The sequence below is a fragment of the Pelophylax lessonae genome (assembly GCF_965119305.1).
Source record: "Pelophylax lessonae genome assembly, chromosome: 3".
Classification (NCBI taxonomy): domain Eukaryota; kingdom Metazoa; phylum Chordata; class Amphibia; order Anura; family Ranidae; genus Pelophylax; species Pelophylax lessonae.
The window spans coordinates 314,055,171-314,071,364 of NC_138770.1; the positions used below are offsets into that span (position 1 = coordinate 314,055,171).

General features: G+C 45.3%; 1 protein-coding gene across 1 annotated transcript; it reads right to left on the reverse strand.

Moving 5' to 3' along the window:
• Positions 1-6,076: 6,076 nt before the first annotated feature.
• On the reverse strand, positions 6,077-10,636 carry LOC309550147 (uncharacterized protein C2orf72 homolog; the record flags this gene model as incomplete). The annotated part of the gene is made up of 4 exons (XM_082250583.1): positions 10,319-10,636; positions 9,218-9,862; positions 6,243-6,323; positions 6,077-6,201 (listed from the first exon to the last, which is right to left on the reverse strand). Exons 1-4 carry the CDS (start codon positions 10,521-10,523, stop codon positions 6,077-6,079), a joined length of 1,056 nt encoding a protein of 351 aa, XP_082106709.1. The 5' UTR covers positions 10,524-10,636.
• Positions 10,637-16,194: the final 5,558 nt, after the last annotated feature.

Here is a 16,194-nt window from a genome sequence, read left to right on the forward strand (position 1 = left end):
TGCTTATTTTTTCTTCCCTGGAGTCTCTGCAGCTGTTCTTGGATGGTTGAGGTGGGAGGAAGGAAGTTGTTCTCTTCTCTGAGGATGTTTTTGTACCATTCTTTATTCATGGCTGTGTTCTTAGGCAAAATTGTGAGTGAGCACACTCAGTTGTTCGCTGAGAACTTAGCAACCCCCCCACAGTGGTCTCAGGTCTCAGGATGCTGTACAGTTTTTTTTTTTTTGTTTTGTTTTTCGTTTAACGAAAATAAGAAAGGATCACGTCACTACAGAAGAGTGCAACTTTTCAGACCCAATACATGCCTGACAAAAGGGTCCTGGGCGGCTTTAAAACATTGCCCTTCTGTTGTGATGTGATCTTTCTACAATTTAAAAAAAAAAAAAAAAAAAAAAAAAAAAAAACACGGTTCTGTATATGTTCCAGTTTCCTGCACCTTTATACTTTGTATCACCCCAATCCCTGCATCTTTACACACATCAGATCAGCCCCAGTTCCTACACCTCAGATCAGCCCCCCCCCAATCCTGCACTTTCACACCTCAGATCAGCTCCAACTCCCCCACTTTCACCCCTTAGATCACCCCAATTTCTGCATTTTCACAACCCAGGTCAGTCCCAATTCCTGCACCTTCAGGCTTTAGATCCGTCCCAATTCTTGAACCCCTAGAACTTAGATCACAACAATTCCTGCACATTTACACCTCATAGCACCCCAATTTCTGCACCCTTACACCTCAGATCACCTCCAATTTCTGCACCTTCACATCTTGGGCTCAGGCTAAAAGATTGCTGTACCACAAGGGAGGAAAAAATACTGGGACACGATTACCCGACCAAAGTGAGAATAAGCAGCTTGGGGCACACGACTCAAGGCTGTTTGAGTGCAGTGAGAGGCAGAAACAGACACCAAATTGGAAGCGAGGTGAGCAGGAACAAAGGTGAACAGGTACCAGCCATGCTAAAAATCAGTTGCACAGCTTTCTCTGTATGCCATCACCCAGCTTTAATGTGTGGGAGTTGGGTCTCCCAGGATTCCCCTTGTGCTAAATGCTGGCGTGTGCCAATAATTAGGCTTCATTCACATCTGTGCATTTCCGAATGAGCAGCAACCCACACATAAAATGTGCCCTTTGCCATGCCTTTCAGAAATGTGCAGCAAAGCCCTTGCATTGCCATTATGGCAATGCAATCGCTATGTGCGTTTGCATCAGTTTACAAAATATACGGCAAAGTGCGCATTTTCTGTGCCGGTTGCCATGCATTTGTAATTGCACCGATGTGAATGTAGCTCAATTGGTAAGGACACCCCAATTGCAGTTAACATGCCATTATAGCGACGTAAGCAGGATTGTACAGTGTCACAAAAGTGAGTATACCCCTCACATTTTTGTAAATATTTTATTATATCTTTTCATGTGACAACACTGAAGAAATTACACTTTGCTACAATGTAAAGTAGTGAGTGTACAGCTTGTATAACAGTGTAAATTTGCTGTCCCCTCAAAATAACTCAACACACAGCCATTAATGTCTAAACCGCTGGCAACAAAAGCGAGTACACCCCTACGTGAAAAATGTCCAAATTGGGCCCAAAGTGTCAATATTTTGTGTGGCCACCATTATTTTCCAGCACTGCCTTAACCCTCTTGGACATGGAGTTCACCAGAGCTTCACAGGTTGCCACTGGAGTACTCTTCCACTCCTCCATGACGACATCACAGAGCTGGTGGATGTTAGAGACCTTGCGCTCCTCCACCTTCTGTTTTAGAGTGCCATGACACTCCCACCACCATGCTTGACTGTAGGCAAGACACACTTGTCTTTGTACTCCTCACCTGGTTGCTGCCACACATGTTTGACACCATCTGAACCAAATAAACTTATCTTGGTCTCATCAGACCACAGGACATGGTTCCAGTAATCCATGTCCTTAGTCTGCTTGTCTTCAGCAAACTGTTTGTGGGCTTTGTGCATCATCTTTAGAAGAGGCTTTATTCTGGGATGACAGCCATGCAGACCAATTTGATGCAGTGTACGCCGTATGGTCTGAGCACTGACAGGCTGATTCCCCCCACCCCTTCAATCTCTGCAGCAATGCTGCCAGCACTCATACATCTATTTCCCAAAGACAACCTCTGGATATGACGCTGCGCACGTGCACTCAACTCCTTTGGTCGACCATGGCGGCCTGTTCCAAGTGGAACCTGTCCTGTTAAACCACTGTATGGTCTTGGCCACCATGCTGCAGCTCAGTTTCAGGGTCTTGGCAATCTTCTAATCGCCTAGGCCATGTTCATGTAGAGCAACAATTCTTTTTTTCAGATCCTTAGGGAGTCTTTGCCATGAGGTGCCATGTTAAATTTCCAGTGACCAGTATGAGAGAGTGAGAGTGATAACCCCAAATTTAACACACCCACTCCCCATTCACACCTGAGACCTTGTAACACTAACAAGTCACATGACACTGGGGAGGTGAAAAAATGGTAAATTGGGCCCAATTTGGAAATTTTCACTTAAGGGTGTACTCACTTTTGTTGCCAGCGGTTTAGACATTCAAGCTGTACACTCACTACTTTAGATTGTAGCAAAGTGTCATTTCTTCAGTGTGGTCCCATGAAACGATATAATAAAATATTTACAAAAATATGAGGGGTGTACTCACTTTTGTGAGATACTGTATGTTAGCAGGGCATTTCCAAATCATATAGCAAAGTGTGCGTTTTCTGTGTAAGTTGCCACGTGTTTGGAAATGCACAGGTGTGAATGCAGCCTAATTGTTAAGAAAACCCCAATCATGGTTAGTAGACGCATGTCTTGCCGCACATTTGTAGCGCTACAAAGATGCCAAAACAGGTGCGGGTGAAAAAAAAACATAAAATCATGCGACGCTCCATAACCAAAAAGGTTCTACTTTGGGGCGTTTGTCATACGTACGGCATCCCATTCAAATGAATAGTTAGTAGATGGGCTGCCCTATGGGTGACGTGCATTTATGCATAAAACACACACAAAAATAAATATATATGAGCGGGAATGCATAGAAATTGTTTATCGAATGCTGATGTGACTTCTGTGAGTAAAGTTCCATCAAAGTTGCACTACAAGCATTGCATTTGTATGAACCAAACTTAGGTGCTCTGGATTGAGATATATACACACACTATAGAGGGCTAAGCTTTGTTCATATTTTATGTCTGAGGTTTCCCACCACTTTAAAAGCAGAATGGCAAAAATCTTTTTTTTTTCAACTCTTTTGGATAGAATAGAGTAAAGCCTCGTACACACGCAACGAATTTCCACCGACCCGTCGTCCGTCTTTTGCCCAGAGTGGTGTCTGTTGGTTGGAATGTGCTCTAGACTGCACACAAATTTTCCCGTACGACAGAATTCTACTTCAGAAGTGATGTCATGTGTTGGATTGCTTTCTTTGTGTTCTTTCATCTCTGAGCATGCCTAGTCTTGCTCATAAGATTTTTCCCCATCGAAATCTGTACTAATGAGACGAAAATCGGACGTGTTTTGACGGTCGACAAAAATTATATAGCCTGCACACCAGGATTTTTTCGGCCGAAAAGTCGGAGTCGGTTGTCGGAAGCACCATACTAACAAGCCGAAAGTCGGCAGATCGGTCGGACGAAATTTCCCGGCCGAATTTCTACTCGTGTGTACGGGGCTTTAGGCAGGTTTAAAAACAGTGTCAGTTTTGCCATCCGTGTCTCATTTGGGAGATTTCCCTTCACTTCCTGTCACATAGCCCAAAAAAAATGGGAAGTGGGATTAAATCCCTGGTTGTCACCAGAACTAATGTTCCCACTGAAGGATTTTCCCTCCACTCCCAGAACGTTCTGGTGACAACCCAAAACCTGCGATTTTCTTTTACTTTCACTCATGTAATAAGTACAAACAGGATCAATAGATAAGGTAAAAAAAAAAGGGTTACCTTTTTACTTCTACTACTAGAAGCATTAACAGCTACAATACCAGGCACTTTCATCCCCTTCTTGCCAAGGCCAAATTTTTAGCTTTCAGCAATGTTGTATTTTAAAATCACAATTGAGCAGTCATGCAGCACTGCATCCATATTGCATTTTTGTCATTTATTTTCACACATACAGAACTTTCTGTTGGTGGGATGTAACCACCACTGGAATTTTTATTTCATTTTGCTAAAAAAAGAAAAAAAAAAAAAAGAAAAAAAAAACCCAAACACACGTGTGTCCTGGTATAAAATTCTGCAAAATTTCATACATTAAGGCCAAAATGTATACTGCTACATCTCTTTTGTAAACATAGCTCAAAATGGAATTTATTATTTAGTCTTTAGGAAAATTAGAATCTACAGACAGTAGATAGTAAGATGCATGGTGTGTTTTTTGAAGTTGTACTTTCACAATTTTTGGATAAATAAAGTAATTAACAAATAAAAAAAAAAAAAAAAAAAACAATTTTTTTTTCTTTTTGCATACAGTCACCAGCAACCATTTTTACCAAAACTGATTATTGTATTGTTGTGATTGGCCACAGTTAAACACATGGTACAGATGAGCAGTGATTGATACTGTCTGTACCATGTGATTACTGTGACCAATCATAGCTAGCAACAAAATTTACACAATGGATGGCATTAAAAGGAAGCCATCCTTAGTTTACAACTGTTACGTGATCGGCTGTGATTGGTCACAGCAATCACATGGTACCAGCAGCAGGCCAGTACAATGACCTGTCACTGGCAGTGTCCAGTGGACACAGCTGGTGACAGATCGCACCCGCAGCTTAGCCCGGGAGGATGCCATATGCGTCCACCCGGAGCGACGCAAGTCCAGCCCATCTGTCATTTTGCTATAGGCAAGGTGGGAAGTGGTTAAAGACCAAAGCCAGCCATAGATGGTTCAAATCTCAGCTGGCTCAGCAGGAACCGGCTGGGATTCGAACCATGCTGGCTAATTGCATGACTGTCGGATTTTTCATGTGATTATTGCCAACAGCTATAGCTGCTAGAAATTTTCAATGTGTTCGCCTGGATGGGATGGCACCCCCCAATCAGTAGAACAATTGCAACGTGGAAGGGATTCCCCCATAAACACCGACTGCGTTGATGGGGGAAAGCGAGCGATTTTTTTTCCTGCAACCAGAAAAGCTCTCCATCTATGGCCAGCCTAAACAATACACCTACATTTAAAATTCTCTCCGCAGACAAACTGCAATATAAATACCTCTTTTCAAGTTAGTCTATGCAGTCACATGCCCACAAAGCTCCAGCTCCTATGTAATGTGGAGGGCCAATGGGGCTAAATTCCACAAAGTAGTGGCATCACACGCCATGGCTATTATTGCTCTAAGCATCGCTGGTGCATCAGATTTCACTCCAAACATTTACACAGAGGATTATTGTTTTGCCATTCTAAATGTAACATTCTTTCTCCTGTCATCCTGTTTCGCAGCAACATTTTTTTTTTTTGGTCAGTATTTTAGAAACTGCTTTATTTTGCATATTTATCTCCGCTTTCCCCTAAGACTCCATTCACACTAGGTCGGATACGACTTCGGGGCGACCTGTGAAGTTGCGTGCAGCGCGACTTCTGCGCGACTTGCACGGACTTCATAAAATGAATGTTTATGCAAGTCGCTCCAGGTCGCCCCAAGTAGTACAGGACCCTTTTTCTAAGTCGGAGGGACTTGTATCGCTCCTATTAGCTCCTATGGACCGCGACGGTGTGTGACTTGTCGTACCAGTGTGAATGGAGACTCAATCTCCTGCTTCTTTTTTTTCCACTTGTCACTAAATTTCTATTCAGATTCTCTGATCCAACTCTATAACCATCTAAGTCTCTCTCACATTGTCACCCTTAAAGCAGGCTGTCCAAGTTCAGGGGCACACCCCCCCACAGATGTCAAAGCGGATGCAACTGCTGTTGCCCAAATGACACCAACTTGACTGCCTGTGAACACCTGTGCATCCAAGTATAGGTAAACAGGCCTTACCTGGGCATATGCATCGATCTGGCCTGTGAACAAGGCAATTGTTGGGCTCCCAAAACATGTTGGCTATTTTAGGTTCTCCTGTTTGGAACCATTATTAAATAATGTCAGACTTTGAATTTTCCAGTTTGGTGCTTTCAGACAGTTTATACCTTCTTACATCCATCTTCTTCTCATATAACTTGTAAAGTGCTGTGCAAATTGATGGTGCTATACAAGTAACTGTAATAAATAAATCATTTCTAAAGGATCAGAATATTTACCCTTCTCACTGTCCTTCCATCTCCTCCTCCTCCATGAAAAACATTGAGACTTCATTTTTGGTTTTACTTTTCTCAGCTCATCTAAAAAAAAGAAGAAAAAATTAAATAGTGTTTTGCTTTGGTTATACAGTACTTGAAGATCCATTCTTGTCAAAATATTAACATGCCAGAGGTGACAATCTTGTGAATTCACATATAAGAATCGTGTGGCTACAGTTGCCTGGACACAGAATACATAATTAGCTTTGTTTGTTTGACATGAAACAAGTATGTGGGCTCACTTCAAATTGACAATTGCCTGGCTGAGTTTGGACTTCAATACTTTTCAGTGGAGAACTAGAACAAGCATGCTGAAAAGAGCATCAGAAATCCTCATATTTAACCACTTCCAGCCCAGGCCTATTCTGCCACTCCTCTCTATGTAAAACATTTTTTTTTTGCTAGAAAATTACTCAGAACCCCCAAACACATACACTTTTTTGGAAGATATAAATGATGTTACACAGAGCAAATATATACCCAACATGTCACACTTTAAAATTGTGCACACTAGCAGAATGGCACCAAACTACGGCACCTAAAACATTTCCATAAGGGACATTTTAGAAATGTTTACAGGTTACCAGTTTAGAGTTAGAGGAGATCTAGTGCTAGAATTATTGCTCTCGCTCTGACAGTCGCACCAATAACTCACGTGTGGCGCAAATACCATTTACACATCGGGGCGCTACCTACATATGCGTTTGCTTCTGCGCATGAGCACGAGGGCGCTTTACATTTTTTTTATTTATTCATTTCATTTTTACACTGTCCCTTTAAATGGCAGTGTTTAAATTTGCCAGAGCCAGATAGGACATCACTTCCAGTCCTTAGCCAGCTCTGTGGTAATCTGGATCAGATCTCTTGCTTCTCGATCACACAATTCCGACTCAAGTCATACTGCAATTGAAAGTTATTACAAATAATCTTTCCTTTTCAATCTGCAGTAAAAACTGAACATGCAAAAGCAAGAAAGCACACCATGTTCAGTTCTCTAGCTATGCTGGGAACTCAGCCTGCTCTCCTCCAATGATCAGACTTGTCCTGACACACCCCACTGCACAGCCATTCACTGGGAAGCTCAGTGTACTGTTGCTTCTCCTCCCCCAACTCTTATGCAACTGAAAACAGAGGGAATGTGATCACTTATTAAAACTTATAAAAAAAAAAAAAAAAACACAGTATTTATAATCTATTTGATGTCTCTACATGAATGTGTTTCATTTTGTTTCAATTCTAAACTGAATGGGTTGTTTTTCAAGGTGATCTTAACATCACTTTAAAGCAGAGTTCACCCAAAAGTGGAACTTCCGCTCTTGTTGGGGATTAAAGGTACCTGTTTTTGACAGGTACCCTTTCCCACTTCCGGCATACGGCGCCGTCCCTCGGACCCCTCCTCCGCCGCCGAGTCAGTAGGAATGCGCAGCACGCTTCGTGCGTGCGCAGTAGGGACTCGCCTGTGAAGCCGCAAGGCTTCACTGCCGGGTTCCCTTACCGGCAATGGCGACGGCAGCGACCGACAGCCGATGGAAACACCGGCTGCAGTGCCGACATTGCTGGACTCCAGGACAGGCAAGTGTCCTAATATTAAAAGTCAGCAGCTACAGTATGTGTAGATGCTGACTTTTAATTTTTGGAGGGGGAGGCGCTTTAATGTAATAATCAATAAAAAGCCTTTGACATGCTTGCAATTACATTTCAGTATACCATAGTAACATCAGGCAAAACATTCTAAAAACACTGAAGCAGCAGACTTTGTGAAAATTAATATTTGTGTCATTCTCAAAACTTTTGGCTAAGTCTGTACAATCGGGTTGTAAAGCTGCCAATACACAAATAAACTGTAGTGCAGGGCTCTGCAAACTGCGGCCCTTTGTTTGCATTTATCCAGCCCTTGGGGCACTATCTCCCCCACTAACAGCAAAAGACAGCTTTATTCCTGCCACTGACATCAGAGATAGGGAACTAATATTCCCCCTGACCCCAACCGGGGGCTCCACTCCTCCCCCTGACCCCAACCGGGGGCTCCACTCCTCCCCCTGACCCCAACCGGGGGCTCCACTCCTCCCCCTGACCCCAACCGGGGGCTCCACTCCTCCCCCTGACCCCAACCGGGGGCTCCATTCCTCCCCCTGACCCCAACCGGGGGCTCCATTCCTCCCCCTGACTCCAACCGGGGGCTCCATTCCTCCCCCTGACCCCAACCGGGGGCTCCACTTCTCCCCCTGACCCCAACCGGGGGCTCCATTCCTCCCCCTGACCCCACCCGGGGGCTCCATTCCTCCCCCTGACCCCACCCGTCGGCTCCATTCCTCCCCCTGACCCCACCCGGGGGCTCCACTCCTCCCCCTGACCCCACCCGGGGGCTCCACTCCTCTCCCTGACCCCAACCGGGGGCTCCACTCCTCTCCCTGACCCCAACCGGGGGCTCCACTCCTCCCCCCTCCACTCCTCCCCCTGACCCCAACCGGGGGCTCCACTCCTCCCCCTGACCCCAACCGGGGGCTCCATTCCTCCCCCTGACCCCAACCGGGGGCTCCATTCCTCCCCCTGACCCCAACTGGGGGCTCCATTCCTCTCCCTGACCCCAACCGGGGGCTCCACTCCTCCCCCTGACCCCAACCGGGGGATCCACTCCTCCCCCTGACCCCAACCGGGGGCTCCACTTCTCCCCCTGACCCCAACCGGGGGCTCCACTTCTCCCCCTGACCCCACCCGGGGGCTCCATTCCTCCCCCTGACCCATGTTGTATTTTTTTTACCCCCTTTTATTCCCACTGACCACCGAACCTTTGGCAGTTTATACTCCCACTACCTACAGTCTGCCCCCCCCAAGGTGTGAAGGGGAGTAAACTGGCCCTGTGTTCCAAAAGTTTGGAGATTCCTGGTGTAATGCATACAACTGTGACACCCCATGTGATCAGCGGGACCAATCACCTGCCGCTGTGAGCGCCTCGCAGGCCAGTCTCTGGATCTCTCTTCTGGACTCCTCCTGTCCTGGGAGGAGGATAGAGGCTCGGACCTGTGAGCACAGCTTCCCCCGACTTTTCTCAGGGAACACAGCCTGCATTATAGTCAGGAGAGCAGAGACCTCAGAGCCCCCACCGCCGTCCTCACACATCACCCCCATCTCCTGCCCATTGACCTCACTCCTCGCCTTCATGATCACTCCGATAACAGCGCCACCTGCCGGCATCCGCTCCCGCACGTCCCGCAGGATCTCCCGCAGCTGACGGCTCGCTCCTCTCAGTGCCAAAGACTCCGCCCGGCACAAGAAGAACACCAATCCGAAGCGTAAAGTCCGCTCTGGTTTAGGCTGAGGGGCGGGGCGTGTGGTGACCACTGGCTGAGGTCCGTGTTCCTGGCCTCCGCGCTCCTGGCTCTCCTTACACCGGGGTCCAGCTTTATCCCCGCCGTGCTCCGGTTTCTCCTTACACAGGGTCCCGGCTTTATCCCCGCCGTGCTCCGGTTTCTCCTTACACAGGGTCCCGGCTTTATCCCCGCCGTGCTCCGGTTTCTCCTTACACAGGGTCCCGGCTTTATCCCCGCCGTGCTCCGGTTTCTCCTTACACAGGGTCCCGGCTTTATCCCCGCCGTGCTCCGGTTTCTCCTTACACAGGGTCCCGGCTTTATCCTCGTCGTGCTCCGGGCTGTCCTTACATAGGGTCCCGGCTTTATCCCCGCCGTGCTCCGGTTTCTCCTTACACAGGGTCCCGGCTTTATCCCCGCCGTGCTCCGGTTTCTCCTTACACAGGGTCCCGGCTTTATCCCCGCCGTGCTCCGGTTTCTCCTTACACAGGGTCCCGGCTTTATCCTCGTCGTGCTCCGGGCTGTCCTTACACAGGGTCCCGGCTTTATCCCCGCCGTGCTCCGGTTTCTCCTTACACAGGGTCCCGGCTTTATCCTCGTCGTGCTCCGGGCTGTCCTTACATAGGGTCCCGGCTTTATCCTCGTCGTGCTCCGGGCTCCCGTTACACAGAGGTCCAGTTCCATTCCTGCCGTGCTCCGGGCTCCCGTTACACAGGCGTCCCCTCTCACCACCAGCGCCTTGCTGAGCCGCTTTACTCGTCAGTATGTCCGCCCCAGAAGGCAGCTGAGCCGGGAAAACGTCCCTAAGAAATGCTTCGAGCAGAGCCCGGCTCTCCGCCCGGTCCCACAGTTCTCCGACTAGCTGGACGTGTTGCGGTCCTCCGAAGCGGTACAGCACCTCGAGGAAGCGGCTCTCCGTACTGTCCCGGGCCATGTCCAGCCGTACCTTCCCGCAGGGTGAGCCGCTCACACATCACCCGCTGCACTATCCCAACCCAACCATTCAGCCGGGGAGCCGTCCAATCAGAGAGCCGCTGGGACGGAGAAGCCTATAATCATAGGTCCGTATCTATCGCCCGCTTCATCCTATTGGATATGGCCTGACACACCCACGGATGGCCACACCCATTAGACTGTAAAGCAGGTCCATCTCTAACCTTGAAGCTGGGACTGTGTGTGACATGTAGGGCGCCTGTTATCTCTGTGTACAATGTATCTGACTCTTCCTTCTACCTGTCCTTATGTACAGAGTGACGTGTACGGAACCCTTATCGCTGTGCGCTATACAAATACACCGATCAGCCATAACATTATCACCACTGATAAGTAAAGTGAACAACTTTGATTATCCCCTCACAATGGCATCTGAAAGTGAGTAAGACAGATAAGGCAGCAAGTGAACAGGTTGTCTCTGAAGTTAAAAAACATACACAAAGGTCCAGACGCTGGAGCCACTGTCCCACCGGGAGGAAGTATATAGTCTGCTGGAAGGTCGCTGCTAACCCAAACTCAAAACCAATTAGATCAGTATAAGGAACACAACAATTGGGAGATAAAGCGCTGTAGTGAACAAGCACGCTGAGTTCGTGTGAAACACATCTACTATTTTCATCCTGCTGTACCTTGTACCTGGAGCTCTGATGAAGAGGGAACACCCCGAAACGCGTAAGCGTTTTTTATTATCCTTCCACAGCCTGCGGCATCAGAGGATGCCCAGTTGAGACCCCTGGTGGTCCCTCATTGCTTATTGCCCGTGTTTCATAATCGTTTTGTGAGTATAATGTGTATACATGTTTATTACAATAAATTTGTTTAAAGATAATGCGCTAGGCTGGTGCGCCCTCTTTCCATTTCTCTTTTCTAGTACCTGTATATGCAGGGCTGCCATCGGGGGGGGGGGGACAGCCCATGCACATCTAGGGGACCCAGGCGTCCCAAGGGGCCCGGCTGCCCAGGCCCAACCAATAAGACTTAGTTATTGCTGCTGTAGTAACTAGAAATTGTTAAAGCAGGACAGCTGTGGAGTAAGCCGATGCAGCTTGAGGGATGTCTTTTTGCTGGATTGGGCTGTCTCTTTGCTGAATATATGAGGCCATCTCTTTGCTGGATTGGGCTGTCTCTTTGCTGAATATATGAGGCCATCTCTTTGCTGGATTGGGCTGTCTCTTAGCTGAATATATGAGGCCATCTCTTTGCTGGATTGGACTGTCTCTTTGCTGAATATATGAGGCCATCTCTTTGCTTGATTGGGCTGTATCTTTGCTGAATCTATATAGATGTCTCTTTGCTAATTGGATTAATTTTCATAAATTAAGTTGTAAGGATGTTAAAATAAAAGTAGGTGCACTGAAGGACTCAGTGGGATGGCTAGTGGGTGGATTTGGTGGGGCGTCCCTAGGGACTGTTGGTGGTCAGGCTTGGAGGGGCACAGGTCTAAAATTGTGTAAGGGGCCCCAACATTTCTGATGGCTGCCCTGTGTATATGCACAAATAAAGAATCCTGTTTTCTGTCAAGTCTTCTGGTGGTGTGCGGCCATTTCCTCCATATTTCTTTGTCTGCGGTGGCGAGCCGAGGTCCAGCACCCACAATGGACTGTGGATACAGACCCACCTGAGCGGTGTATACTCTCCTTGAAAACCAAGCACTGTACCAAGGCAGAAATGTAACACCTTCTTTAGAGGGTAAAAACATGACTTGTTTATTGAAAAAACCACGGCTTACAGGGACAGACAGTAGCCACACAAAGCGTTGCCCCCAATAAGAAAATACCTGGGAGTGGAAATTCGAGGTGTTGACTTGTCCTGCAAATTCTCCAGATCTCAATCTAATTGAATATGTAGAAAAATAAACCAAGTGTGCTCACTGGTTTAGAACTGGGGTTAAGCCTAACCGTCTCACCTGGTAGGTGTGGGGTACCTATTGGTTAACAACCATATGACAAAAAAAGGGGAGAACAGCTGAAGGAGCTATTAAAAAGATAGGTATGACTCCCATGCGATATTAGTGGCTGAAAAAATTTCAAACTTTATTGTGTAAAAAGTATCACATATATCAATAACATGTCGTAAACATGACATACAAGCACAAATTTGAAAAACATCCAGAACTGCAGTGAAATCACTTGTATGCTCTGAATTCAAACATTAAACAGGACTAGAGCATGCGTGTCTAATCGCCAATCACCATACAGTAGTAGTGAAGCCAATGTTTTAACCTTGGAGTACTTATGTAGAGGCTGGACATATGAATATAAACAATGTAGGCTATGTGGGACTTTAGGTGAGACACCAGCAGGTAATACCCAGCGTCCCCATCCCTGTATCAGAAAAAACGAATGTTGAAAAGGATTAAAAGAGGTGCATGGAAGCCAGCCAGCACCCAGTCTGATGTACTCACCCTCCAGTCTGCCACCAACCAAGTAGACCTGTCTCATGATATAAATAAAGAACAGGGGTTTAGTAGACACGCATTTGCAAACGCATGTGTAAGCTGCAGGGCCACTACACGGCACCCTGTTTTACCTGCAGTCCTAACACTTTTAATTTGAGTGTCTCCACAATGAGAGCACGTGGCTGCTAATGGATGGATAAAAAGTATCACATATATCAATAACATGTCGTAAACATGACATACAAGCACAAATTTGAAAAACATCCAGGTGACGACCCAGAACTGCAGTGAAATCACTTGTATGCTCTGAATTCAAACATTAAATAGGACTAGAGCATGCGTGTCTAATCGCCAATCACCATAGTAGTGAAGCCAATGTTGTAAGCTTGGAGTACTTATGTAGAGGCTGGACATATGAATATAGCTGGTTAAACAGTGCTAGCCGGAGATAAAGTCCCTGGGGAAACCAGTGATGAATAGTGCAGAACAGGAGTCTAAATGGTAATGATATGACATATAATTATTCCAGAGCTATGTAGCACATAACAGGTTAAATAAGTCCAGAATAAACCAGAGCAAATAATAGCCTCTTTTCACTGAATGGAGATCGTGAGTCAATGGAAGTAGACACCTGAATTCACCAATCAACTGATAAGTCTTTGCTGAATATGATGTGTAACAAAATCAATTATTCATGCAGCATTGTAATCAAATTGTAAATAAAGATGATGTCCTTCCATATCAATATTAATTCTCACTGGTACTGCTGTATGAATGACTCATAAATGGTAAACTCCACTGCTTAGAGGATTTTCTCCTAGACATTAATCACTCCCTTCATGATGGTAATGATCCCTATAAACGTAACTGGGGAATGGACACAAGGTGCATATTGGCATGCAGTGTCCTGATAGTTCATGTCTATACAGGGAGAGGACTTACAAAGATCATGATAGTATCAATTACTCAGATCCGCTGAGCGGCAAGTGATAAATCCCAAATCCTGTCCTAGTAGTTAGCTTTTATGGAGGGGGCGGAATCACGAATATCACAATCATATACGGTGCTCGAAACCACTTAACGGCAAATGATAGGTCCCAAACAGGATGCGGAGGGAGGCTAGGCAGGATAATTTATCACCAAGTAATTTTGGGAGTTTTTTACTCACTGCTTTGTAGCTTCACCCTCGTTTATGAACTCCGTAATGTCTGCATAGACTACATTGCTCCGGGTTAATGTTTCAAATCTTTCGGGTTTTGAGTATTGCTCAAATAGTCCTCAATGATAGTAAAGTGATGTAAGGTGCAAGAGCTAGAGCTGTTCTGCCCAAGGTGAAATATAGTCAGTGTCTCTACAACTGAACGGCTGACATCCAAGTCTTTACACTCCGTTTCAGTTGGCTTGGGGGAGGCTTCATACTGTCCAGATCGTCACTTGAGAATAACAGACGTCACAGGATGACACGTTTCGTCCGCCAATCAGCGGAATTCTTCAGATCAAGGGAGGGAATATGCTAATGGTCCTTTTATACAGTGTCCATCTCTGGACTCATCAGCTCCCTCCCCTGTCGTAATGCCGTCAAACAGTATAACATACTGAAAAAAGACCACGCAGAGTAACAAGGAAACGGAAATGGCTTTTAAACGTACATCCCAAATGAAGGGGAAACAGTATACTAATGAGACTTCTATTTCCTCCATCAGTCTCAGGAGTATAATTAATAAAAGTCAACTCCAAGAGATCAATGCAGAAATGATTATAAAGAATTGTTACTATGATAGTCACAGTCTCATTACTCAAATGAAATGAAAACAGTCAGATAAAGCATATTAAAGTCATGGGAATTATAAATACATAAACCCACTTTAAAGAACCGTGAGGAACCAAGTGATTTGTAAAAAAGTGTATCTTTTGAAGAGGGGCAACGGGGGCAGGGAAAGGAGCCCCATAATTTGACCACCCCTTTTTTTCTAATCATTCAGAAACACATTTGGATTGAACTCTGTATTCAATCCATTAGGCCTCAAGGTATTTAAATTATAAATCTAAAATTTCTCTTTACAAAGGAGAACCCTGTCAAAATCACCTCTTCTAGATGGCAAGTCTAAAACAAAAATGCCTTAAATTTATAGACCATAAGTTTTACTTGCATTGTAATCTTTAAAGTGTTGTGCCACAGGGCTCTCCTTTTATTTTTGGATCTTTTCTTTATCCTGGTCCCATGGTTTTTTTTAATATCCCTCAGGTGTTCGCCAAAACGAATTCTCAATTGGCATTTAGTTTTGCCAATGTAGTATTTGTCGCATTGACATTCTAACATATAAATTACTCTTGATGTTGAACAATTTATTAATTTTTTAATATCAAACTTTTTTGATATAACCATAAAGTGCTTTTGGCCAATAATTTGTGCAACAGAGGAATTAGATGTAAGAATATGCCAATGTTTTTGAAGTATTGTCTGTACTTTCCTCCATTGCCTGACCACATTTACTCCATTTTCCTCCATTGCCTACCGTACTTGGTGATGAACTTTGAATAACCTTGAGACTCTTTAGTTGTTATGGCTTTCTTGGTTTTATTTGTTAATAACATTTCTCTGTCAGTGTTTAGGGCTCTCTTTTTTTGCTCTCCTTAAAACTCTATGAGAGTACCATCTCTCTCGGTATCTCTGATAGAGTTGGGATGCTTCTTTATGAAATTGTTCCAAATCAGTACAGTTCCTCCTAATGCGGAGGAACTGGACGATTGGAATGCCCTGTTTAAGAGAGTTGGGATGGTGGCTGTCAGCATATAGCAACGTATTAGCTGCCGTTTCTTTTCTATAGGTTCTAGTTATCAGGGATCCTCCAGTTAAGGTAATTTTTAAATCCAAGAACGGGATCTCTTTAGTGTCACAAACAAAGGTTAGTTTGATAATCATATCGTTCTGATTCAATTCACATAGAAATTCCTCCAGTTGGAACACTGTACCTCCCCACAGGATGAAGACATCCTCGATGTACCTCAGCCAGTTTATCACATGTCTGAGGTACATCGAAGATCTATACACACAATTTTCCTCCCAGAACCCCAGGTGCAGGCAGGCATATGCCGGCGCTCATGGGGCTCCCATGGAGGTTCCTCAAACTTGTTGGTAATTAGTACCCAAAAACTGGAAAAAATGATTTGTTAACATAAATTCCAATAGTTCCAACAGAAATTAGTTTTGAGC